General features: G+C 40.0%; 4 protein-coding genes across 7 annotated transcripts in view; 2 read left to right on the plus strand and 2 right to left on the minus strand.

Annotated features, from left to right (window-relative positions):
- The first annotated feature begins 342 nt into the window (after positions 1–342).
- LOC105450674 lies at positions 343–6,108 on the plus strand. The gene is made up of 3 exons (XM_011690620.1): positions 343–795; positions 2,312–4,667; positions 5,027–6,108. The coding sequence occupies exons 1-3, from the start codon at positions 592–594 to the stop codon at positions 5,173–5,175; spliced, it is 2,709 nt and encodes a 902-aa protein (XP_011688922.1). The 5' UTR covers positions 343–591; the 3' UTR covers positions 5,176–6,108.
- Positions 6,059–14,954, minus strand: LOC105450673 (pre-mRNA-processing factor 39). The gene is made up of 13 exons (XM_011690619.1): positions 14,810–14,954; positions 14,492–14,616; positions 13,650–13,856; positions 12,992–13,504; positions 12,685–12,859; positions 12,357–12,604; positions 11,522–11,647; positions 10,547–10,695; positions 9,545–9,950; positions 9,005–9,169; positions 8,473–8,859; positions 8,069–8,355; positions 6,059–7,754 (listed from the first exon to the last, which is right to left on the minus strand). The coding sequence occupies exons 1-13, from the start codon at positions 14,856–14,858 to the stop codon at positions 7,463–7,465; spliced, it is 3,129 nt and encodes a 1,042-aa protein (XP_011688921.1). The 5' UTR covers positions 14,859–14,954; the 3' UTR covers positions 6,059–7,462.
- Positions 14,955–15,495: 541 nt separating this feature from the next.
- Positions 15,496–20,305, minus strand: LOC105450675 (conserved oligomeric Golgi complex subunit 4). 2 transcript variants are annotated; one of them, XR_974484.1, is made up of 11 exons: positions 20,094–20,305; positions 19,689–19,886; positions 19,232–19,606; positions 18,934–19,142; positions 18,649–18,844; positions 18,322–18,569; positions 18,024–18,246; positions 16,928–17,194; positions 16,678–16,863; positions 16,164–16,497; positions 15,496–15,850 (listed from the first exon to the last, which is right to left on the minus strand). XR_974484.1 is itself a non-coding variant. In XM_011690621.1 (10 exons), the coding sequence occupies exons 1-10, from the start codon at positions 20,154–20,156 to the stop codon at positions 16,240–16,242; spliced, it is 2,223 nt and encodes a 740-aa protein (XP_011688923.1). In that variant the 5' UTR covers positions 20,157–20,305; the 3' UTR covers positions 15,496–16,239. The 2 variants fall into 2 exon arrangements, 1 of the variants encoding a protein (XP_011688923.1); XM_011690621.1 differs by having other exon boundaries at positions 15,496–16,497.
- A 1,920-nt stretch (positions 20,306–22,225) lies between these two features.
- The window catches only part of LOC105450677 (protein bric-a-brac 2-like), a 39,129-nt gene continuing 35,960 nt past the window's right edge, over positions 22,226–25,394 (plus strand). For all 3 annotated transcript variants that reach the window (XM_011690625.1, XM_011690624.1, XM_011690623.1), the window contains exons 1-5: positions 22,226–22,271; positions 22,659–22,852; positions 22,949–23,143; positions 23,782–24,286; positions 24,621–24,677. In XM_011690625.1, the coding sequence (XP_011688927.1) occupies positions 22,256–22,271; positions 22,659–22,852; positions 22,949–23,143; positions 23,782–24,286; positions 24,621–24,677 (967 nt within the window). In that variant the 5' untranslated portion in view covers positions 22,226–22,255. The remainder of the gene's footprint in view (positions 22,272–22,658; positions 22,853–22,948; positions 23,144–23,781; positions 24,287–24,620; positions 24,678–25,394) is intronic.

Raw genomic sequence — 25,394 nt, forward strand, 5'->3', positions numbered from 1 at the left:
AATTTATTTATATAGACATCATTTATTTAATTAAGAGAGAGGATTAAGCAAACCAGATAAGGGTGTTGTAACATTCTTCTCTTTCTCTTGCAGTCTCTAAAATACACATACATTTATGCATATTATATATACATATATATATATGCTTAAATGACGCAGAAAGCAAAACGGATTTCCAATCACTGTCGCTACTGTCATAAAAAATAATCTATCTCTTATTGCACCTTCTGCACTTCTTTCTCTCTCTCTCTCTCTCTCTCTCTCTCTCTCTCTTTCTCTGTCTTTCGACTGTGCCCGATCATCCGTCTGCCTCCCTCACTCCCTGCGTTGGAAGAGTAATCTATCGCAGCTGAGAGGGAGAGCTGCTGACGACGAGCTGACAGGTCGGCTGAGTTGACTCGCGGAGAGCGGTGACGCGGAATTGGCGATTGGCGCCTGACGGCCGCGCGCCAGTCAGTCGCTTGACACTTGACTGTCCGGGGTCAGTTTCGCACAGTCCTGATTCGCGAGCTTATTATTGTTTTGTTGGTGCGCGGTTAATCCGGAGCGCAGAGAGTCCGAGCGCGACGACGACGACGCGCGTCTCGCAAAATGGCAGAACGAAGCCGCGCGGGTTACCTCGCGCTCCTCTACCTGGCCTGCCTGTTCGCGCAGGCGGTGCGGTCGAACCCGGTGAACATCCCCCTGAACCGGGTGCCCTCCGGGCTGCTGGAGAAGGCGTGGAAGGCCCTGAACGAGCACTCTCCGACGCATCACCTGTACGCGCATGGCAACCTGATAAACGCGCAGGAATTGGTGAGTCCGTGTATACATACATCTGCCCGATGCCGCGGGACCTCCACGGGATAAGTCACCAGGAATATATATATACCTCGGGTGAAGATCGGGGAAATTCCAATCGCGTGCCCCCCTTTCAGCGCTTTCGTTTCATTTTTCATGCAGCTATTAGGCGAGTGTCACGAGAGGTGACACGATCGAACGGCCAATGAGCCAATCCTTCTTTGTTTGGCGATGACTGTTGTCAGCAGTCGAGAACGAGTTTGCTCGCAAACTCATACATAGGTATATATAATGCGTCGCAAGCTGCAATACGTAGCCGTTGAGAGGTGAAGAATAATTTTGTTTGCTGCGCAGTTATAGCTTCTTTGAATAAACAATTAAATATTTGCAGAGAGTGAGGATGAGACTCCTATAAGATCGAAGCCAATCAGATTGTAATTCTTTGTTTACCTATTAAGTTGTCGAAAATTAAAGTGACGAAAATTAAATTTGTGAATTAAGTTTTCATCGCTTATCAGCGCGATGAAAACTATAAATTGTAAATATCAAGAATTGACTAAGAGATTATAGATTATGTTATTTGTACAGATTATAAATTGATTATGATTATAGACCGTAGTATTGATATAGACTTCAAAATAGTGATTTGACAATATGGTTTGAACAGTGTGACATAAAGAATTCTGATAAAATTCTGAAGATAAAAAAATTTCCTTTGTCTTCCAATGTAATAAAGAATGAATTACCAGCATTACGTGTTGAATTCTATTTACAGATAATTATTTCTTATGAGAAATATGGGAAACTAATATCAAGGATTGTGAGGCGTCAAGGCATAATTGATAGCATAATTATAGTAATTTCGATTTGCTTTCCTGGAAAGACACGTTTGATGACTGTTCTCCCTCTGAGAATCTCGACGCCGTTTCTATAAGGATTTTACAGATGTAAAGGTGTTATTTCTTGGATTCATTCAAGAGTGATGCAATGTTTTACGTTATATTCAACTGATGTAAACAATTAACATTATTTATTATTTAGAAAAAAAATGTCAGAATTGATAAAGTTTGTTTTAGTAAAGCTAAAACTGTTGTGGATTCTTGCCGTTTTATTTGAGGGTGATATTAAGCGAAACTTCTAGAAACATGGATAAGATATTTCATTTTATTTCTGATCACGCGAATGTATCAATATGTGAATGTATTCTATCGATGCGTGTCAAGGTATACATATTTCTCTATGCATGTATATTCGGAGGCAATGATAAACTGAGATAATGATGTTCTGGGTTATCAGGCCAAGCTGTACTCGGGTGCGAAGGAACGTGAGGAATGTTACTGCGCAGCAGAGTTCTGTTTTGAGGCATAAAACATTATGCATTTCAGCTTTATATTACAGTAACAGAATAATTGCTGCAATAGAATAATCGCGGTTTATTATTTCAATCAATAGTGATTATTACCAAACAAGTCTGATGTAATTGTAAGGTGATTTGCCATTCCTCGTGTAAATAACTCCATTATTGTTGCAGGAGGAGCCGCCTTACAAAGTATACAAATTCACGTACGACCTGAGTCCAATATGCGGGGTGGAGTCCTGCCCCAGAGAGGCCTGTACTATCGACCTGAAGCAGGACGAGCACGGCGACATAGAGACGCTGAATGATTCCATTCAGTGCATGTACTTCTATCCGGCGGACGCGCAGAATGACATGTCGCAGGAGCAGAGCTATCAGGCGGAGGAGCAGGAGGACTCTCAGGTCACTCAGGATAGCCTGGCCGAGCAGGTGAACAGCAATCGGAGCGTTGAATTGGATCACGAGATTCAGGAGACCGGCGACGAGAACGTCAAGACGTTCGTCGCCGTGCGCGCCTCCGGCAACACGTACTGCCCGGGCTGTCCGTACGAGCTGAATCCGAATCTGCCGGGTCTCCTCGTTTTCGGCGACCAAACGTTGAGATCGATGGACGAGCAGACCGCGGGCGATTACAAGCACAAGCTGTTGAGCATCGTGAGGGTCACCCGCTTCGTGCCGGTTTCGTCTAACGTGATTAAGTACGAGCTGCTGCTGCTGATAGGCGAGTCCGAGTGCCTGAAGAACGCCCTGGAGCAGGAGCAGGAGTGCCCGCTGCGAGCGGCCGTCCCGACCAAGTTGTGCATGGTCACGTTCGAGCAACGACCGTGGCAACAGACGTCTCTCAGGATCACCAAGAACAACTGCACGGATCCCGAGAACGCGTCCAGCGATCCGACCGGCCAGTCGTACGGATCAACTTTGGAGAGCGAATCCTTGGTGACGGTCAAATACGACGAAGGGCATCCGTTCCACACCGAGATGGACGACGCCTACGAGAGCCTGAAGGAAATGTTGGACAATTACACCCAAGCGCCTCCGATGTCCTCGAAGGAGCCCGCGGAAGCTGAGGTGACGGAATCCACGATCGTGAAAGTGGTACTGAATAAGAGCCAGGATGACGAAAAGATCTTGGGCTTTACGGACAAGGCGAAAGAGTTCAAAGAGTTCTTGGAGGACTTCGATCTGCCCGTCAAGGTGGAAGCTACGCCCGACACAGGTGAGGCTATGAAGGAAGTCAAGGAAGAGAAATTTCAGCGAAAGAAGGTTTCCGTTCCGGAGGATTTCAAGCTCGAAAAGGCGAACGATAGAGAAAATGTTAATAACAGGAGAAAACGCTCGCAGAGGCTGGTCGGTGCTCCCGCGCCGACATCCACAACCGATCCTGAAATCCAGCTCTTCGCTGAAAAAGCGCTGCGCAAAATTTCCGCGGAATCGGACAGTCCGAACGAACCGCTCATAACGGAAATCATCGAGGCGACCGTCCAAGTAGTCGCCGGTAAACTTTACAAGATCAAGGCCAAGCTGGGCGACAGTAATTGCCCGAAGGGCACCAAGGACAACTGCCAGTTGCAGGAGGGAAGCGAGGTGAAGGAGTGTCTGATAAAGGTGTGGTCGCGGCCGTGGCTCGACAACGGTTCGCCCGAGATAACTGTGGAGTGTCCCCCGCCGAATAATGAGAGAAGGAAACGGTCCCTGCGCGGCGTCGATTACAACAGGAAGATGATGCAGCTCGCCGAGGACATGAGAACCGAGCGGCTGTTCGACGACTTCGCGGTGACCCACAATCGAACGTACGCCTCGCCGGAGGAGAGGAGCCTGCGGCTCCAGATATTCCGCGAGAATCTCGGTATCATACAGCTGCTGCGGAAGACCGAGCAGGGGACCGGCCGCTACGGCGTGAACATGTTCGCCGATATGTCGCGCGAGGAGTTCCGCGCGCGTTATCTCGGCCTGCGACCGGACCTGCGGTCGGAGAACGAGATTCCCCTGCCCGAGGCCGAGATCCCGGACATCGACGTGCCGTCCAGCTTCGACTGGCGACAGAAGAACGTCGTGACTCCGGTGAAGGATCAGGGCGGATGCGGTTCGTGCTGGGCCTTCTCGGTGACGGGCAACGTCGAGGGCCAGTACGCGATCAAGCACGGCCAGCTGCTGTCCCTGTCCGAACAGGAGCTGGTGGACTGCGACGATCTTGACGAAGGCTGCAGCGGCGGCCTGCCCGACAACGCGTACCGGGCGATCGAGCAGCTGGGCGGCCTCGAGCTGGAGTCGGACTATCCGTACGAGGCGGAGAACGAGAAGTGCCACTTCAAGAGGAACTTGGCCAAGGTGCAGCTGACCTCCGCCGTCAACATCACGACGAACGAGACGCAAATGGCGCAGTGGCTCGTGGAAAACGGCCCGATCTCCATCGGCATCAACGCCAACGCTATGCAGTTCTACATGGGCGGTGTCTCGCATCCCTTCAAATTCCTGTGCAATCCCAAGAATCTGGATCACGGCGTGCTGATCGTCGGCTACGGCACAAGTAGTACGTATTGCGTTAAGATAGTTTTTTGAGCAAACGATTGAAAAGTTATTATTGGAAAAAACACGGCAAAAGAAAGTAGAACTCATTGTATTTTCTCTTCCACAGAGAAATTAATTTTAATCATTGTCCTCGATGAATGTAGTTTAACAATTTTATATTTTTTAATGTATCGCTAATATAAGTACATATATAATTCAGTAATTAAGAATATGTATTTTAATTAGTAAAGTTCAACATTCTTTTTTTTTTTTTAAGAGATTACACTTAGTGCTTGCTTCTCTTCGAAGGTTTACAATTTAATATTAATATTATTGAGCGCGATAATGTAGACGACATTACACTCAATATTCTCTTTTCAGAGTATCCGCTTTTCCACTCCAAGCTACCGTATTGGATCATCAAGAACAGCTGGGGAAAGTCTTGGGGTGAACAAGGATATTACAGAGTTTATCGCGGGGATGGCACTTGCGGACTTAACACGATGGCCTCGAGCGCCGTGGTTGTTTAATGCTACATAAATAAAATTTTTTCATGACAATTAACTTATAATCGTTCCGAACGGAGTTATATATTATACATACATATATAGAGATTATTCTTTTCTACTAATTAATGTCGATTTTCGAAAACTGAATCCATTCGCTTGCCAAATACTTGAACGTACGCGACTTCACCACACTCGTGAATTTACAACACTAGATATGGCTGCGTTCGGGGAGCGCTCTACCAGCGCTATTGTTATTTTGTGTTAATCGTTAATTAGGACAAAATGATGCAGTAGCGCTGATAGCACGCTCCCCGAATGCATACTATGTATTTATAGTATACACTCGATATTGATATTCAGCTTAATTGTGCAGCTTATTTGGCAAGCTAATGAATCGCCTGGAGCCAGTTATGTTGTTGCAATTTTTAAGCTAAGTTTTATTCTCTGCATATTTATATTGAGAGAAAAACGATGTAATCGTTTTACGACAATCCTGTTTGAAAAATTCGAAACTAAATTATATAGTAATATAATTCGCTAATGTTTTGCAAATCTCTTTATATAAAATACGGATAATATATATAAATATTTAAAGTGTGTTAAAGTAATGTTGAAACTACAGCAATAGAAGATGTTAAGCGTTCTACTAACTTCGCCAAGTTTCAATTGCGTGTATAAAAATCAGTAAGAAAAAAAAAATGAAAGTGTAACCCGCCCCCTCCCCCCCGAGACTTCTGTATTTTACAGTTTTTAAATTTGTTACAGACCGTCAGCATTTTTTTGAAAAGTTTTACAACAAACTTTTAACTTTGCGTAGATCCTGGAGAGTAGTTTTTATATATGCAATTTATTAACTTATAGAGCGAAAGAAATTGTTTATAAGAAAGTAAATGAAACAAGGAAGTAAGTAGGAGTTGGACTTTTATTGAACGTAATAAAGATAACTATGCGAAACCATGTCAATTTAATATACCTGAAATCTTCAACACAAGTATAACATATTCGAAACTTAAATTGTCGTTAAAATATCTAATAATGGCAGAATGTGTGAAAATGTTGAAACATATTGTGAAACAAATTTATACAATTTTATAAATCTGAAACAAATCTCTCGACGTGATTATGCTCAATTGCAAAATTTACATAAAAAAATTAAAACTATTTGGTTTCACAAAGTTTCAATTATAGGTCTAATTTTAATTATAAGTTTTATACTGATACGTATTAGAAGAAATCGGAATACACATATTGGAATAATTACAGAAACAATCATTATTTCATTACTGTTATTTCAAATAATCATAAAAAGCATTTTTGGATATTATCAAGTTTTTAATTAAATCGGATTACTTATCGAATATCAAGATATGATCGATATATTCTACACGTGTCAAAGTAATCTTCAGTAAAAGAAATCACACAGATTCGAAATAATACAATATACCTTTAACATTGATTAACGAAAGACATTTCTCAATCCTGTGCCGAACAAACTAAGCTCGGTACAGCGAACGAATTTAACGAAAAATATAAAGAAGATTATGATCTGCAGTGATCACGATTTCTTCACGAAAAGTAAGTTAATTTACATAAATCGACTACGATTTATACAAATTTGGAGATGTTACATAATATATCCAACATGATGTAGTGAGTTGTAAAATACAACACGTTTTATAATGTAATTTTGTTGATGTTATGCGACAATCGTTTTGGAATCTACAATTTATTAAGATATAATCCGCGAAATCATCTTGACATTTAATGCTATGAAGCAGCAACGTTTTCAAGTTATGTGAACACACAAAAGATCCTAAACAAACTGTACACCGCAGGAATCTTACTCGTTTATTTTTTCAGTGAAAATTTTATATTTTTATCTGACATTTTTTAAATTAATGATTTAAAGGACAATTTGTTTCTAAAATAAAAATTGCAATAAAACAATTATTAGTCCAATTATTAATAATCCTTAATGCATAATTTTAATGCCACGCAAAAGCAATGCAAACAAATAATGCCAGGAGTAAAGTTCTGTTTTAACGGTATACAATTTATTCAGTACATATAGTAAATATCCACATGCAAGGTATCATCAGGTTAATGATATATATATATATATATATATATATATAGAGAGAGAATACGCTTGACATACAAGCTCTCACATGTCAGAGGTGACCAAGATACTTAAACAATTAAATTCCTTCATCTGCTGACTTCGAAATCGGTAGAATAAAAGCTAGAGAATGTACAATAGGACACAATTAACAGTACGATAGTCTTAGGGGCGATTACGTGATCGGTATTAATAATAATTGTAAGATCCCCACTGATTATAAGGTCCGTAAGCCTGCGGTCCTCCTTGACCGTACTGCCAATTTTGGTAGTTAGCATAATTGGGATCTGATGGGGGTGGGTACTGCTGGTAACCTTGCTGATAGCCGCCCTGACCGCCGTACTGTCCGCCCTGGAACTGTTGTGGCGACTGATAAGGACCGCTCGGACCGCTGCTGTATTGGTATGAGGACTGCGAGCCCACGGACGGTGAAGGTGGCACATTTGACTGATCGGCTTTCTTCTTCGGGGGCGAAGAATCGCTGCAACACACCGGCGTCATAAGATAATCTTCTATCGAAAGCAATTTCAATATAATTTCTAGTTTTCGTAAGTATTTTCGTAAAAATAAATATTTATGTCAATTTCAATTACATGATAGAAACTCCAGATTAATTGTATTTAATAATATTTGTATTTCTAATCACAATGCATTTGCTGAACTCGAATGTTCTATTAAAATATTTTAATTATGTTCAATTGTGTAAAACAATTAAAATAACTTAACATTATTTCATAACTTTTTTTATAAAGATTAATATTTAATATTTTTATTTAAGATTTTCTAAATACTTACGTTTTGTTGTCGTCACCCTTCGTCTTCTTTCTTTCTTTCGCTTGCTTGATGCACTTCTGGAACTGCTCGTGAGCCTTCAACACTTGCCGGATGTCGGGGCTGAAGTCTTCCAGGAATTCAACCTTACGTTGCGCAAAAAGCACTCTTTGCTCAAGATCTGCGTGCTCTCTTTCTATAAACATATCCATGTAGCCTACTATTTCTTGAGTGTCAACTGGCGTTCGTTGCATTGCCAAATCTATTAATTGCAGATATAATCTGGGATTGTCTTTATCTTTATCTGTGGCCTGTACAAAAAAAAAAAGCCAAATAGCTTGTATTAATAGATATACATAAATATCGCTGAACACAATGTCGTCGTAATACATAGATAGACAAAGATTAATTTTGCATTTTAAACGTACCTTCATCAACACCTTAATTGCCTTATCAACGTCATCCTTGACTTTACACAAGAATCGTGCGTACTTCACGGCGATATTATTGGCGATCGTTCTATTCTTGCTATTGTTAATGTAATTTTCGTATAAAGTACACGCCTTCTCCAAGTCACCACGACGGCGTTCCAAGTTTATTCGCCGGTACGCCACTTGCAGCATATTTGGCAACACATTATCAATATTCTCTAATATGGCGGCAGCTTTCTCGAAGTTATCCTGACCCTCCTCAAAAATGGCCCATTGCAAATGCAAATTTGGTTTCTTTGGGTGATGTACCATACACGCTCTCGAGTACACATCTCGGATCTTTTCTGTGTTGTCTCCCTTCAGCGATTCCAAATAGCGCACAAACTGCACAAACGAAACGGAAAAAAAATCATTTATATTTATTATACATATTGTACGAGATAAGTTTTAAATTATATATGTTTAAAGTGACAAGAGTCAGTCTATATGTGATACAATATTATATTAATATAGATTAACATCTACTTACTCGCATCCAAAATTCATCATAAAGTGCACAAGCAATAAGACACCTCTCAAACAAGATGATTATTCGATTCTGATCCTTTTGTTCAATCTCGAAATCGAGGTACTCCTTCCAATTTTTCAACTGGCACCGTTCCAACGGTTTTACATGGAAATATGGTCTCTTTATCTGTCAATTACACAACATATACTTAGACTGTGAACCAATCGTTCTAGACCGTAAACTAATTTGAATTTTGCTACAATGTGAGATTAATTAATGAATCCAAATCTTTTAATTTGGAGTATACTTTTTTTTTTACTTACAACATAAAACATTGCAAAAGATTGACTTCTGTACTACAACGAATCCACATTTACTGCGCGATTAGGTAGTTCTAGAGCTATACAGTGAGGGATCGAAATGAGTGAGAACTTTTGTTCCATTTTACAAGAGCAGTGAAACATTTCAACGTACTGAAATTAGGAAGTCTCATTTTGCTAAATAACCATTCAAAGCGTGACTATAATGAGTACATATAATTATAACTGAATGTCACCGTACCCCCTCTTCGTACGACCATCTCGCTGCCACCGCGTTCACGTTCGCCTTGTGCATTTTGCGCCTGCTGCTAATAATCTTCTCACGTATGGCACGAGTCTCCTCGTCGGTGGGTGGCACCTCATGGGGTGGCAGTTCCTCACCGGGTGGCGCGTCATCGGCGGCCGATGCCGCGGTAGCGTCGTCTGATTTCAGGAGGGCCTTCACCTCGGCGCGTAGCGCGAGGAAGTCGTCCACGCTTAGGATACGATTCGGCAGGTTGGACGACACGAATTCCTGGAAGGCTTCGAAGTGGGAGGTGTAACCGAGAGTAGGTGTCGACAGCAAACGATCGTACAGTGCTGTCACTCTGCTCAAGCGTTTCCCCTCTGATTCCCATTTTATGTAGCTCTCCCAGAGACGATCCGACCTGTTTTACGTTCAAATTGTTATAACATATTCGTTTAATCTCCGCTAATTATTTATCAAAGTAGACCTTTATCGGTGCACTATTATATTATGCATTAGAGCTGGTGATTTGGTTCGAAGGCTTCGACATTCGAACTTCGAAGCTTCGAGGATTCGAAGCTTTGGCATTAAAATCTTTGAATTCTTTCAAAGCTTCGAGGTTTCGAAAAATACATTTGTGCAAATAATAAATTTATTCAGAAAATTTACAAATATTGTAAATAAAAAGAATTAATACATATACAAAATTATTTCTAAAAAATTGGAAAGTATTATAACCTGAAATATTACAAATTAATAATTTACATGTGCAAATAAGAAAAGATAATGATCAATAAAACAATCCAATTTCAAAAATTCGAATTTTTAATGTATTTTTCAAAATTTCGAAGCTTCGAATATTCAAAGTGAGTAAAGAGTAACAGCCCTATTATGCATTAACAGCTAATGCACTAAAGAAATAAATTGATCACTTTTTTTATGGACAATATAATACCACATAAGCTAATACGTGCATCTACAAATGTAAATCTAGAAAGAAAATTCTGGATTTCTTACCTGAACTCAAGCCCGCAAGCTTGTATGGCTCGCTCGTACTGCTCCCGAAGCTTGTCTTCATCTTTCTCATAGACGGTTTTACAGTGGTTGATGTAATGGAGCCAGAGATCGACGCTTAGCGAAATAGCTTTCAGACCTTGGTCGAACACCTGCGGTAATGGATTCATGGATCGTATTTAGAACAGTTTACAACTGGGTCGGCCTTATCGGCGGGTAGATCTTATACCTATTTTGCTTTTAGCTTTCGTTAAGCATTACGGTCTTTTTTTTTTGTTTTTTTTTTTTTAGCAACGTATACTCACATATCGTACGCGTACTGTAAATAAAGAGATTTAATTAACACAGAGATTGCAGAGCATTGTGCATTCACCTTAAAAGTCAGGGAGTGTTCCGATCTGGGCGCCACACTGTCTTCCGCCACTCTTTCTTGCTCCCACTCTGGCACGTGCACGTGTCCTAAGTCTTTGTCTCTGACATTGACTTAACACCCAACCCGACCAACATATCTTACTTACATTAAGTAAGAGTAGCGCATATATCTTATGCTTAAAGTTTTACAATACTTTCTGTAGTAAGCTATGTGTACAAATGCTTACAGTAGATATAACACAATTTTTTGTCTTTCACGATAAAAGGCGCTTCGGAAACAACTAGCCGTCCTCGCTCGACTTACGTATCGTACGATAGAGTACTTGATGTATTCGATATATCGGTAAGACAGTAAAATATGTAATATAGCATATTTTTGTAGGTATCGCAGGATATTAATTAAATAAGTAACTATTTTGTAAACGAAGAAAGTCGAATAGGTGCCGCAAGACGTGCTATGCTGTTGGAAGGGAAAACCATATTTATGTGCGTGCACACTGCCCACGCGTCTTCCTAACTCGAGCTAGTTTCATTAGATTGCGTTAATTATAATGATATCATATAATGAGAGATAGCCTAATGAACGTAATATACGATCGGACTCACCGTTTGGACATTTTCGGGGTTGCCCTTCTTCTTCTCGTAATCGGCGAACTTTCTCCAGTAACCGTAGCAATATGGATAACGCTCCAAGAATTTGGTGTAAGCTTCGCGTGCAGCCTCGGCATCGTTCTGTGATAAAAATCGAATGTCAGCTCCAACTCATTTAAAAGATCTCTGTACACGAATTCTCGATATTTCTCAAATGTTACCCGAATATATTTTAATTTGATTTAATATCAGATCAAGAATAATTAACACAAACTGAATCTCAAGATAAAATAAAATTTTTGAATAATCTTTTGATTGACTAACCTTGTGATATTCTTCAAATGTTACTCGAGTATATTTTAATTTAATTCGGTATTTTATATTAGATTAAGAATAATTAACACAAACTGAGTCTCAAAATAAAGCTTTAGAATAATTTTTTGATTGATTAACCTCGTGATATTCCTCAAATGTTACCCGAGTATATTTTAATTTGATTCGGTATTTTATATTAGATTAAGAATAATTAACACAAATTGAGTCTCAAGATAAAGTAAAGCTTTTGAATAATCTTTTGATTGATTAACCTCGTGATATTCCTCAAATGTTACCCAAGTATATTTTAATTTGATTCGGTATTTTATATTGAAACAAGAATAATTAACACAAACTAAGTCTCAAGATAAAGTAAAGCTTTTGAATAATCTTTTGATTGATTAACCTCGTGATATTCCTCAAATGTTACCCGAGTATATTTTAATTTAATTTGGTATTTTATATTGAAACAATAATTAACACAAACTAAGTCTAAAAAAAATAAAGCTTTTGAATAATTTTTTGATCGACTAACCTCTTGATCCACGTACTGTAAGAGATACGTCCACCCCGTAAAGTCAGACGGATCTTCATTAACGGCCTTCCAATATTTTTCTAGTTCGGGCAATGTTTTCTTTTTCGGCGACGCTGGCTTAATCTCTGGCTTATCTCCCACTTCCGCGTCAGTCGACAAGGCGACCTTCTTTGCTGGCGCCTCGTCATTGTTTTCAGACGTCGGAGAACTAGGATCGTATTCTCCTTCCGCGTTCAATTTACGTTTCGCTAAAAGTAGAAGGAACACGTAAGAAAATCGATTCTAGACTGCAAAATTTTATAGAACACACTGTAGGAAGGGTACTTACTTCCGCCTTCCACTTTGGTTTTCTTCTCCGGTGTTTTTATCGATTTCGCCCCGCTCTTTTTCTTCTTGTCGCTGTCCGGCGGTAATTCATCTTCCGACACGGACTCTGTTTCGCCCAAGTCTGCTGGAGCGGCAACCGGCAATTCCTCGTCGGAAACTGCTTCGGTCTCTGGTTCCTGTACATTAAATTATTTAATGCATTGAAATATTAAAATTATTTACGCTATCCATCCACAAATTATTATACCAAAAAAATTGAAAAAAATACATTAATTGTGTATCAAAAATGAGAATCTAACGCTTCTCACCTTGGCCGTGGCTTCGGTCGGTAACTCGTCCTCAGACACGGCCTCCGTGTCGGGCTCGATCTTCTTCGCGTCATCCTCAGTGATGTATTCGTGTATCTCCTCGTTTTCAGCCGCGGTTATTTCTATGCGCGGCAAGGAATCACTCTGCGACACTTCCATGTCGGGTTCTTCCACCTTGCCCATCACCGTGTCCGCATCCTCTGACATTCCTTGCTGCGAATCTTCAATTTCCATAACCTGAATCCTCGTACCGGTGTGCGCGGACATGCTCTCTGAATCAACCTCCTCCTCCTCCTCGTCCTCCTCCTCCGCCTCTAGGATCTCTTGCGTCATTGTGTTGCCGTCTTCATTGATAACTCCTTGAAAGTCTATCAGCACGCGTTGCTGATTCGAGTCATCGTTGCTGACGTCCTGATCCTCCATCTCGATGTCTCCACGTTCAGCCAGCATCTCCACCTTGTCCATGCTGCTGTCTTCCATAATTATGCCCTCTGACCTTATATTGGAATGCCGCTAAAATAAATCGAGTTTTATGTGAAATACAATATAATAAAAAATGATAAAATTATAACACGGTCTTTTTTCTCTAGAGTTTAACATTAACAAAAAAACAAAAACAAAAAAAGAAAGTGAGAAACACTGCACATATATTATTTACCATGTCTTCTACATCTTGCTCCAGTTCTTCGTTTTGACTCATACTTATTTCGTGTATATTAGTGTCATCAGAGTCCTCCAATTCCAAATGCAACATGGGAGTGTCTTCCTCGCTACGTTGCTCCACAATGACATCCGTTAAACGTTGAACTCCGTTCTCAGGCATACTTTCCATCATGGCTTCTTCTAGTGTAGATGTAGTCTCTTCCTGTAATTACAAGTCAATTGTTTAAGAACCATTTCCTCTATATATTATTTTCCACAAATCGATTATTCAAGTATACATTGATAGCATATCATAAGAAAGGCAATACTGTCGCAACTATTTAATATTTCAAGTAAATAAACATTATTTTATATCATTGCTTCAATAAAATCTATCCAATTAATGAATTGTTTATTCCTCTTTAGACGGCAACTCCAATACATTCGAATATACATTGATAACATATCATAAGAAAGGCAATACTGTCGCAACTATTTAATATTTCAAGTAAATAAACATTATTTTATATCATTGCTTCAAAAAAATCTACCCAATTAATAAATTGTTTATTCCTCTTTAGACGGCAACTCCAATACATTCGAATATACATTGATAACATATCATAAGAAAGGCAATACTGTCGCAACTATTTAATATTTCAAGTAAATAAACATTATTTTATATCATTGCAAGACGGCAACTCCGATACATTCGAATCAAAGGAAAATAAACAGAAAGCCAGACTGACGCTCCGCTACTCTGCTTCGGTCTTATTGCCAGAAGATGAGGATCGTATCAATCGACGATGACGTTAATCCGTGTCAGCGCAACCGGTTTCGGAAGGTTTCGACCCTTACCTCAACCTCCTCGATCTCCTGGATCTTCCTCGGGGAGCGTGTCGCCCGGGCGAGGAGCTTCTTCACGGGTGACTTCTTGGCCACCACCGCTGTTTTTCGGGCTCGACCAGACCTGGTGCGTCTCACTGGAAAACATAACGACGAAAGTATTTATAAACGCTCGGAGTGCACGAGACGCCGCGTCGTCGAAATGGCGGTCTCGTAGGCTGGGCGGCCGCGCCGGGCGGCACGTCCTTGGGCGACGAGCGATTTCCCCGGCAACGACCTGACGATCGATCGCGAGAGGACGATCCGCACGTTACGCGCCTCTCCCTTTACCTGGCTCGGCCGGCACGAAGTCGGCCTCGTCACCGCTCGCTGAAGACATCGTGCTCACACGCTGCAATCTCCGGAATGTAAAGCAAACACGGAACCGCCAGACGGAAAATGGCGACGCGAGGCGCAATCGGGCGCAAATGCTCCGAAACCCAGGGCTACCAATCGCAAAAACGCAGTCTCGTCAAAATCGGCGCGATTATTCGCGCGCCCGTCCTGCCCCCGGCGTTTTCGAAACACAAAACACGTCGACATCGTGAAACCTGCATTACCGACATTAATAGGTATATAAATACATATAGCCGGTATATTTTTTTAAAAGAATCAGTATTTACTACTTTTAACGCAAATTTGCAGTTTTACGATTTCTACATAAATGCGAGATTCCCTTAGAACATATGTTACATATATTATATGTTCTAAGAAAATTCCACATTAGCGTTGGATGGAAAAGATTTTTAAAAATGAAAAACAATATTTTAAGAATTGAAAAAGAAACATGAGCATATTCGTCTTCTATATAAAAATTGTATTTTATATTACTTTGCTATACAAAAAAATATTGTTCACTATAATATAAATACATAATGTAAATACATTTTGCAAACAATCTGCAAGATTTGCGTAAATTCCAAATGAATAGAAGCAATCAAGTGGGACATAAATCAAGAAGTAAATATAAAATAAAATATGTATATAAAATAAATTTATTAATAATTATATTAATCAATGGAATTATTTTAGAAACGAGAATTAGGCCAAAATAAAGCAGCACGTTAATATACATAGAAAGGAAAGAGGAAGGAAAGATTGAAGATGAGACGTGACTCAAATGCGATAAAATTCTTTTGTTGATGTAACAACAAAAAAATAAGGAAAAAAAGAAGAAAATGGTAGATTTAAACTCAGGACGAACAGGAAGAGGAAGATACTGCTTTATATATATAAATTGTGTGGAAGTTTATCAAGAGATTTATCAGACTATAACGATAATGAATGATAATTTCAGTTGATTTCAATAATCAGACGATGCTCTCAAGATACCTGAAAAAGTAAATAAAAACATGTTCAAAGTCTCATTCCTGGCTGAATTAGAAAAAGAATCGTCAGAAAGCAATTCGGAGAGCGAAAAGTCAGACATAAAAAGAAACGTATAAAGAAACGATTCGAAAATACATTTAGGATATTACATACATGAAGGATATTATATAAGGCAAAAGCATTTAAAATCGGGACACAAGACGTCTTCTTGTTAATTATATAAGACGTTCCGAAGAATTTTTAACGTTCCAAGAATTTTTAAGACGTCTTAATGTTCTCTGGATTATATTATACATATCGTTCTATGTACACATACATATATGTTATACGCGAATACTTGATCTAGTTGTGCAAGCACGTTATCACAGCGTGACACGAAGGGTTCAACAAGTTCACAGCTTCAGCCTCTTGATGTCCTCCGGTCGGAAGTCTATTCTCAGGGAGGCGATACGGCGCACTTCCGACGGCGTTAGTCGCCACGCTATCGCGTCCGCGCCGCAGTAGTCGGCCAATTCATCCACCTTCTCTATACTCAGAATAGTCGCGATCTGCGTTAAACGCGCGAATTTGTCCCTCACCGACCAAGACGTGGCGGCTGCCAGGTAACTGGCTAGCGATCTTATTTCCTTGTCCAGTATCAGACCTCCTGCCTAAAATGCACAGATTTTATTCCATTGTACTACGCACGAGAAATTAAATTAATATTTATAACCACAGATATTGTATATGTATATGCAAGAAATTAAATTAGAAATTATCCCCAATAGAATTATTAATGATAAAAGAGATTAATTACGAGAGAGAATCGCTTAAATTTAGTGCACACGTACCCGATTAAAGGTCGATTTCAAAACCACCTTTTCCAAACGGGCCGTAACTTCCGCGGTCAGAAGTCCGATAAGTGCGTCGTAATTGGAAGTCGTCAGGCTATCCTTGAATCCTCGAAGTAGGCCCTCTAGGTTCATGATTAACGTCTGCACGAATGGCTCATCCGTTTCGTATCTCAATAATTCGTCCTGCGTACGAATTATTCGTTATACATCTAGGGACACAAAATCTATTGTTTCTTGCAAAATATACCTCGTTGATATGATGATCTATGGATAGAAATGCATCGAGCCACGGGGTGACTCTGGGCTTCACGGCGCTGACGCGTAACTGTTCCAGGCCGCAATCGATGATGCCTCGCAATATCAATATGACTCCCTTTAGACTGGACAAGCAGCTGTCAATTTTGCCTCTATCCTTATTCTGCATGTTGGGAAACGTCGCGTCTATCTCCGCACCGAGACTTTTGCACAATGTTTCCACATACTCCGTGCTCACGTCGGTGTTATTTAGGTATGCCTAATTAACAAATAAATATGAAAATAAATAACAAATGAATATGAATATAATAAAACTGTTTAGCAATATACTGCCCACACAGCATGAAATATTTCTTGTGATATCATTTTTTGAAATGTTTCAGAAATATTTCGTAAACATTTATAAAACTTTTTAAATTGTTACGTTAAAATATTTCACAAAAATTTTAAATTAAATAAATTATAAGAGGCACAGAAACAATAGAAATAAAGTCAATAACAGCGCTGGTGAGCCAAGCTGGGTGTATATGATAATATGTTTACATTACAAACATCCCGCTTGACCTAACAGTATCACATAATGATATCACAAGAAATATATATATATATATATATATATATACACACTGCGTACATATATATGGGTAATGTGATGTGAGAACACTGCGTACATATATATATTAAAGATCGATTTCAAATATATACTCACTGGCAAAATAAAACCGGGCACCTAGATTTTAGTAGGTGCCTGGTTTTTTTACCGTTGAGTATATATAGTTTAAAATGTATGATTTTACATGCTATTTGTTACACAATTTCTTCTCTCAATTTAATTTGTGTTATACATAGATGGTCGGAATAATATATATATATGTATAACACAAATTAAATTGAGAGAAGACCAATACGGTCATATAGCATCTTGGTGCTTCTAATTTAATATTTCTATCTGCGATTTTATATACATATTCTAGTTTCAACGAATGTAATGTACATGTAGAATCACGTAGAAATATTAGAAGCACCAAGATCCTGCTATACGGACCGTATTGGCCTTCTTTCAATTTAATAGATTTTAAAAACTGTACCAAGAACATAAGACGGGCGCATTCTGTGTCCGACGTTTGCAAACGACCGTGCTGTATGCTCGTCTGGAGGGCACTGTACGCTTGCGCCAGGTCCAGGTAGCCCGCCGGATAGCCCTGCCGCAACCTGTTTCTCAATCTGTTCGCAAACTCGCCCTCCAAGATGCCGCAAGCCATATTGACGACAGCGCAAACGCCGTCTATGCTCCAACTCGACATAGCCCGTCTGCAGAGAGACGTTACGTTCACTATAATTTTCAATAATATACATACCGGCTGCACAAATCTGGCCGACATATACCGTACGCATTTCTGCACGATGAAAAATACATCGTCGACCATGCTGGAGGTTTGCTGATCTGGATCCAGTGCGTCCATTCCCAGAGCCTTGTTCACGCTCTCCTCGAGAAAATATCTCTCCAACGCGAGATAGGCACCAAGCAGCTCTTGCATGCCGTGCGCCAATTCGGAGTTGTTTATCGTCATTTCAAATTCGTTGAGCAGCTCCGCACGCTGCGCCTCGTCTGTAGTACTGATCTCTATGTCGTTCTGCAAAACAAGCAACATGTAAATGCAATCACTAATTTCTTATGTATTACAAGATTGACAGGTCAATAATTTTTTTTACCTTAACCCTTCTCTTCAAGAAACGTATGTAAAGCTCTGCCCTCGAGTGCATTATAGTAATTTCTCCCAAGAGAAGATCGAGCTCCTTAGGATCGATCCTTTCGGAACTCGGTTTTCGCAGATACTCATTAATCATTTGCACGTTCTTGGATATGCATCTGTGTTTCGTAAATACTGTAACGATCTTCTTGACCTGCCTATTTGTAAAAAAAATATGATTTTTTAAAATACTTCTTTTAGAGTCTACAAAATCTGATAGACAATTTATTGCGCGTTCTATTCTCACCTGTCGCACTCCTTTTGCAAAATCGAAATTGTCATTAGCAGCCGACCAGGACCGTAATAAGTCTCGATGATCGGTTGATGCACTTCCACAATACGTGCAATCCCTTCGAATAAGAGAGTCATGGTGTCAGCAAAAATAACAGCTGCCCTCTTGTCGTTACTTTTGATCTCAAGCGCCGCTTGCAGATTCTTCTGTGCGGTCTCGTGTAGCTAATATAAACAAAAAAGTAAAAGATAGTGCCGTCTTTTTCCAATAAAACTTTGACAGATATCAATACACAGTCAATATCGCACGTTACCTTGGTACACAAGTAACTGCAAAACTTCTTTAATCCCTCCAAGTGCATCCCCAACAATGGAAATATCTTGAAGAATCTCTCGACCGATGCCAGATCCTCCGATTTCACAGCTTCGTCGAACTTATGCGTGACAACGGCCCTCAATTCCATCGCGGCCTGCTGCAAGGTAACCAGGGAACTGCTAATACTGGTGTGATCTCCCGACACGTCCTCGGCCGTTCTCTCCAGCAGTTGCTGGTCCATCGCCAAGTAGCGATGAACGTGCGCGGCACCCTGCTCGTAATCCTCATTGCGCAGCGCGGTCGCTACCCCTTCGCTGCACAATTGCAAATCCAGTATATCATTTATTCTACTTTGGCACTCGCACACTCTGCTCTGTGAAACAGAATTGTATCGTTTAAACGATGAGAAATCGAGATCCAAGAAACAAAGGCGTTTCAACAGTCTGGCAGCTTACTCTCGCCAAATCCAATTGCCTCACTTTAGCGCTGACATTCTCGGCTAACTCATTGGTACGAGCGATCATGTCGCAAAACTTCTCCCCCTCCGTTCGTATCAGTACAACATTCGGCAGTACCTTGCCGATACTCTGCAGTTTCGCCTCCACGTGACACCGTCGGGCGAGAATCGTGTCCAGATTTTTCTTTATGGCGACCTGTCGTTAAAATTTACCTTCTGTTAAATTATACGAGAGAATATTTGCAAGTCACAATACGTGTAATGCTACTTCTTTTTAGTGACGCGGCACAACAGATCTCGAGAAGAGAATTATAGGAAAGAATTTAATCGGAATATAATTCGTAGAGACTTCTACCGCCTGTAAAACGTCAATTGAAGATTAATATGCGATTGCATTTCGAACCTCATTTTCGGACAGCTTGTCCAATGTTTGTTGCAGATTTTCCTCGTTCACCGGCAGATCCATGTTATCGGTAGATCAATTAATTGGCGACTCGACCACTTTATTTTTATTTACGGCACTTGACATTTCCCACACGTCACGTCATGCCCACGTTGTCACTATCACATTTGTAAACAAGAATGAGGACACTTTCCTCCTAACCTGCAGCAAACTTGTCCGAAGCATTTTGTCCAATTTGATGGCACGTCACATGCATGTACGTCCCTGGCTGTCTTTGCGAACGCCCAGAGAACATGCCCGCGGTTCTGTCAAAAGCCGATGCTTTTGCAATGAGTTTTACACGCGAATCGCAGATTATCGCCGAGTCCGCACTCCGCCGGGCGCCGATATCGATACATTATTGTAGCTGCCGGAGTAGCTCCGAAGAAACGTAAATATTATGCACAAGCCTAGAGTATTTCAATTATCAATTTCAATAGTTTTGTAAAATTGTTGAATATTGTGATCAATATATGGATTAATTGTGTAACGCGATTATAAAAAGCATTGAAATCATCGAAATTGCCACGAAATTGTGCATTTCGATATAAAGATAATTCCGAAAATTAAAATTCTCATTAATAGATGTTCCGGATGTTCGTGCTTTGACTTTAGTTTGATTTCCTATTTCAGAGATTTGATCAACGAACTGAGCTAGCTAGAGAATCATACATACAAATTTAATGTAATATATCATATTGGATTTGTAGAGCGAATAATCGATTTAGTAATTTAAGAAAATCTGCAATTATATAAAATATATTAACGAGATTACAACAAAATTTGCAAGAAACTTTATAAAAATTCACCAAAATTATCGTGGTTGCAATTCATATTTTTATTCTCAAAATTTTTTAAAATCTTTAATTCTATAAAAATAATTAACGTAAATTTTTTATGAAATTCTAAAGAATTAAAAATTCTCTAAAATTTCAAGAATAAAAATTCGAATATTGGAGCCCACGTTAATTTTTAGAGAATTGAAGATTTTACAAAATTTTGAGAATATAAAAATCTGAATTGCAATCCGCGTCGCTAATTTTAGAGAACTGAATTAGATAATTGTATATATTTTCTTAATCGGGGTAAAATAAAATTACATTTTTAACAGAATTTCCATGAGATATTTTCGATCCGTCGAAGCGCTTTTGCATTTAATTATCTTCACGCATGGCCAGTTTTTATCGACACTGAAAAGAAATCGAATGCATGAATGACAAATTTGCCAGAGTTTTTGCGGACAAAAGAAAGCCCTAGCTGACTCGTATGGTGAACATTGCCGCGTGTCGTCCGCGTCGGCCAATGAGCGGCGCGCCTGCTCGCGTACCACGTGACGTTTGCCCGACGCCGGACGCGCCGCGCCGCTTGGGGGTGGGGGACGGGCAAGGAGGGTGGTCGGGCTTCGCTCGCGCATCCTATACGCCGTACGCGTACGTAGCCCCGTACGGAAAATGGCCGCCAGCTGTCACTCGCCTGCGAAGTGTGGCTTGTTGTGAAGGAACGCGGACTCGTCGCGGAACGGCTTCTCCGAGCGCGCAGCACGCCGCGGGGGCGCGATGCAATTGCAATTGACGACACGCGACTCGCTGGCTGAGATTCGCACGGGAGATCGCCGTGAGTGAGGGGAAAAGAGAGAGGGAACGAGCGCGAGCGAGCGACGGTGGAGAGGAAAGAGACGAGAGAGAGAGAGAAAGAGAGAGAAAAAAAGGGAGCGGGGAACGCGAAAGTACGAGTGTGCAGCGCGACTGCGATCCCCCCGTGACGGTTGCTGCTTCCAGGGTGCCATGAGAGCGCGGCCACAGACTCGGCTGTTTACAGTTTCCGTTTTACGTGAAGTGCGCGGCTGAAAGTCTGTCCGTCCGCGCGTTCGCGGTAACGCGGCCGAGTCGTCCGCCACCACCGCCGCCGCCGCCGCCGCTGCCGCCACCTCCTCCTCCTCCTCCTCCACTACCACTTCGATCCACTCGCGAATCGGTCTAGCACAGCCCGCGAGGCTCCCCGATACTTCTCGTCCCGCGTGACTGCCGCGAAACAAGGCCTTGGGGTTTCTCTTGATTCGATCGTTTTACACCACCCCTCGTGGAAATAGTCAAGGTAAGTCTTTCGTCTGGTGCTAGCGTTCTATGGATAACCTTTCGGGTGCTGCCTCGATTTGTGTGTTGACGGTCGTCTAAACCTCTTGCTCCGTATACACAGCGATACTTATCTATATCTCGTGTTACTTCTTTTTTTATGGAATTTTTTTTAGGAATGATCGACAGTGTTCTTTGTATGTACACACGTACATACATTTTTTATGAGTATCGAATTTTTTGTATGTAGTTCGTCAATAAATACATTGTTATCATTGTTACGATTAACATAGAGTTAAGATAATTATGTAGTGAATACAGATATGCATACATTGCTGATTGTCTCTATTTTAATGTCATTTAATTGAAATTTGCATATTTTTTTATTAAAATCAGTTATATAAATTTCTATTGTGAATCCATGCAATAACTTAGCCTTTTTTTTTATGTTCAGGAAGCAGAATGGGTTCCAGCCAACAGTTTTCTCTCAGATGGAACAATTATTTAAAACACATCACTTGTGCTTTCGACACATTAAGGACAGATGAGGATCTCGTGGATGTCACTCTGAGCTGCGAAGGCAAAAGAATTAGGGCACATAAAATGCTTCTGTCAGCATGTAGTACATATTTTAGAGATTTATTTAAGGTACATGCATATACAATTCTGGTTGATCTATTCACGTCTAAATTTATGCGTACCTAAAGAGACATTTTTTTATAACAATTATTTGGTATATTGCAGGAAAATCCGTGCCAGCACCCCGTGATAATATTCCGTAATGTCAAATTCGATGACTTGGCTGCCTTGGTCGATTTTATGTACCAAGGCGAAGTAAACGTTGTACAAGAACAGCTAGCGAGCTTTCTCACAACAGCAGAGCTCTTGGCGGTGCAGGGCCTTACGGATGGCACAGGGAAAGATGATAATCTAGTAGAGGTGAGTTATTGGCACATAGGAACGATGCAAGAATTACTCAGTTTAATAGGCACATGTTTACTACTACTACTATTATTTATTGACTGCTTGAAAAGCTATTATCTCTGATTTTGTTAAATAATTTTAATAGAAAAATAGTAAATTTCTTCAACTTTTATTCTGGAGTTTTTTTTAAGTTTATTTATCCAGAAATGTGTTCACACATTGTGCTTTAATGCAGAACACGATGTCATATATTAAAAAACTTTGAACAAATTAAAAGAACGAGGATCTATTTCAAGAGAAAATATGTGAAATGATTTGGGATTGAAGATATGAGATCCCGCAGATATAAGTTGACCGCTTTTACGCGGAGGAATACTTCATTCCATGATTTATTTATTATTGTTATTATTTGAAGATTTCTGTCCTTCAGAACGATACAGTACATACTGCGATTCGTTATCTGTCAGTTAGCTTGGAATTATTTCTCAAGTTTCGAATATTTTATATTTCGATGGAATATTTTTTCACTAAAAAATCCTAGTATATCCTAGTAGATGACAAATCCGGAAATTAAATTTAAATCTTTGATAGGCCACTTCTTCAGCACTGATTAATTCGACACCTTACTTATACGTCATGTTACTTTTTTTTAGGATGACATAGAAATTCCCAACGAGCCTGAAGTTCAACTGCAGAACACTTCCGGTAAATCGTCGAGTGATAACAAGAGGAATAAGTCCCCGTCGTCTCCGATGCCATACCATGCCGTCGAATTGCAACCCGAAGTGCCGCCGAACAAGAGGAGAAAAATTCGAGAGAGTTCGAATGTGAACGCGGAGAAGAACTCGGCGGGGATCAACGCGAAGGATTCCGACGGGAAGACGTCGGAAAATCAGTCGGGGTTGGGCTCGGATCCGGTCGAGATAATTCCCCTTATGCCGAACTTGAAGCTGGAGATGCCGGAATACCTGGAGCAAGACGGTAGCAGTTGTAGTTACGAAGATCAGAGTATAGGCGACAATACGCTGAATAAAATCGCCATAGACGACACGTCGTCGACTACCCCCGATCACGAACAGAAGCTCGACATTAGTCAGACATTTTACTCGAGTCAGTCGACATCGGACGGTTTGGACGGCAAACATCAGTCAGATGTTGGTAGGTATCTACGCGATAATTTCTAGAATTCGCTGAAATATTTTTTATCTCATTCATCTTAACCCTCTACCCGGAACACCCCTGGATATCCGGTTACACGGAACACCCCGTCATAATGACCGCTATTCCAGAAAAACACGAGTTTTATTAATTTTTTGAGGGGATATTGCACTTAAATTCCATCAGTCTTCCACTCTAATAAACAATCAAATAACGAAAAATATATATCTGAAAACTTGAACCTTAGTGGTCATAATGATCGATATTCCCGCGGTCAGAGGGTTAATCAGTTGTCAGTTTTCGCGCAGTTTGATGATTCTTTTTTGTCTGTCAGGACACCTGCTATCTAAACCAAGTACTTCGGGAGAGAGGTCATCACAGGAGGTACAGGGTAAGTGATTATTCATCCTTTTTTATTACTTGCAAATTACATAATATGTGTTGTTTTGCCATTACAATGTAATCACAACATAGAATTGCAACAGTTTCAACGTATTAATAGTTACAATTAATTATAGATCGTTCAAATTAGTCATTCATTTAAATTAAAATTTGAAAATTAGCATTCTTAATTAAAATTATAATTTGAAACAAATAAATCGCAAATTTAGAAATTGTAATATATGGGAACAGCAAATTATCTTTATTTAAATTTGGTATTTTAATAAAAATCTATTGTTATTCATGAATTCGTTTATGAAATGTTTTATATATGTATACACACACATACAAACACAGCAGTAATGTGACGGTGTAATGGTAATACAACAAACTTCTTAGTTTTGTATCCACATGATCCACATACTTAGATATACGTTTGCAATCTTTTAATATTTAAAATATATGCGTCTACCTGACTTTAATTGGATATTAATACATAAGAAAATTGTTTATAGACATTAGTTTCAATTATATAAAACTACTCTGTGGTACACAAACCTGCATTCTAACTTCATTGGTGATGGATTAATTGCATGTTACTGTGGGTACAAAACCAAAAACGATAAGATGATAAACACCTTGATACATGAAGCATTAGTATTACTTGGGAGTTACTTGGTTTCATGGATTAAGGTTCTGTGTCATTCACAATTATTTTCGATTGCAA

This window comes from Wasmannia auropunctata, unplaced genomic scaffold, assembly GCF_000956235.1.
Source record: "Wasmannia auropunctata unplaced genomic scaffold, wasmannia.A_1.0 LD336057.1, whole genome shotgun sequence".
In the NCBI taxonomy this organism is placed as follows: Eukaryota; Metazoa; Arthropoda; class Insecta; order Hymenoptera; family Formicidae; genus Wasmannia; species Wasmannia auropunctata.

Bases quoted from the DNA above. Each gene is read 5' to 3' on its own strand.
- LOC105450674 (XM_011690620.1), top strand. From the start codon at position 592: ATGGCAGAACGAAGCCGCGCGGGTTACCTCGCGCTCCTCTACCTGGCC. The intron at 796-2,311 runs GTGAGTCCGTGT...TTATTGTTGCAG, and splicing joins TGATAAACGCGCAGGAATTG to GAGGAGCCGCCTTACAAAGT. The intron at 4,668-5,026 runs GTACGTATTGCG...TTCTCTTTTCAG, and splicing joins CGTCGGCTACGGCACAAGTA to AGTATCCGCTTTTCCACTCC.
- LOC105450673 (XM_011690619.1), bottom strand. From the start codon at position 14,858: ATGTCTTCAGCGAGCGGTGACGAGGCCGACTTCGTGCCGGCCGAGCCA. The intron at 14,617-14,809 runs GTAAAGGGAGAG...TATGTTTTCCAG, and splicing joins CTTCGTGCCGGCCGAGCCAG to TGAGACGCACCAGGTCTGGT. The intron at 12,605-12,684 runs GTAAGTACCCTT...TTCTACTTTTAG, and splicing joins AACCAAAGTGGAAGGCGGAA to CGAAACGTAAATTGAACGCG.
- LOC105450675 (XM_011690621.1), bottom strand. From the start codon at position 20,156: ATGGATCTGCCGGTGAACGAGGAAAATCTGCAACAAACATTGGACAAG. The intron at 18,845-18,933 runs GTGAGAATAGAA...TTTTACAAATAG, and splicing joins TTGCAAAAGGAGTGCGACAG to GCAGGTCAAGAAGATCGTTA. The intron at 18,247-18,321 runs GTATATGTCGGC...GTCTCTCTGCAG, and splicing joins ATCGTGCAGAAATGCGTACG to ACGGGCTATGTCGAGTTGGA.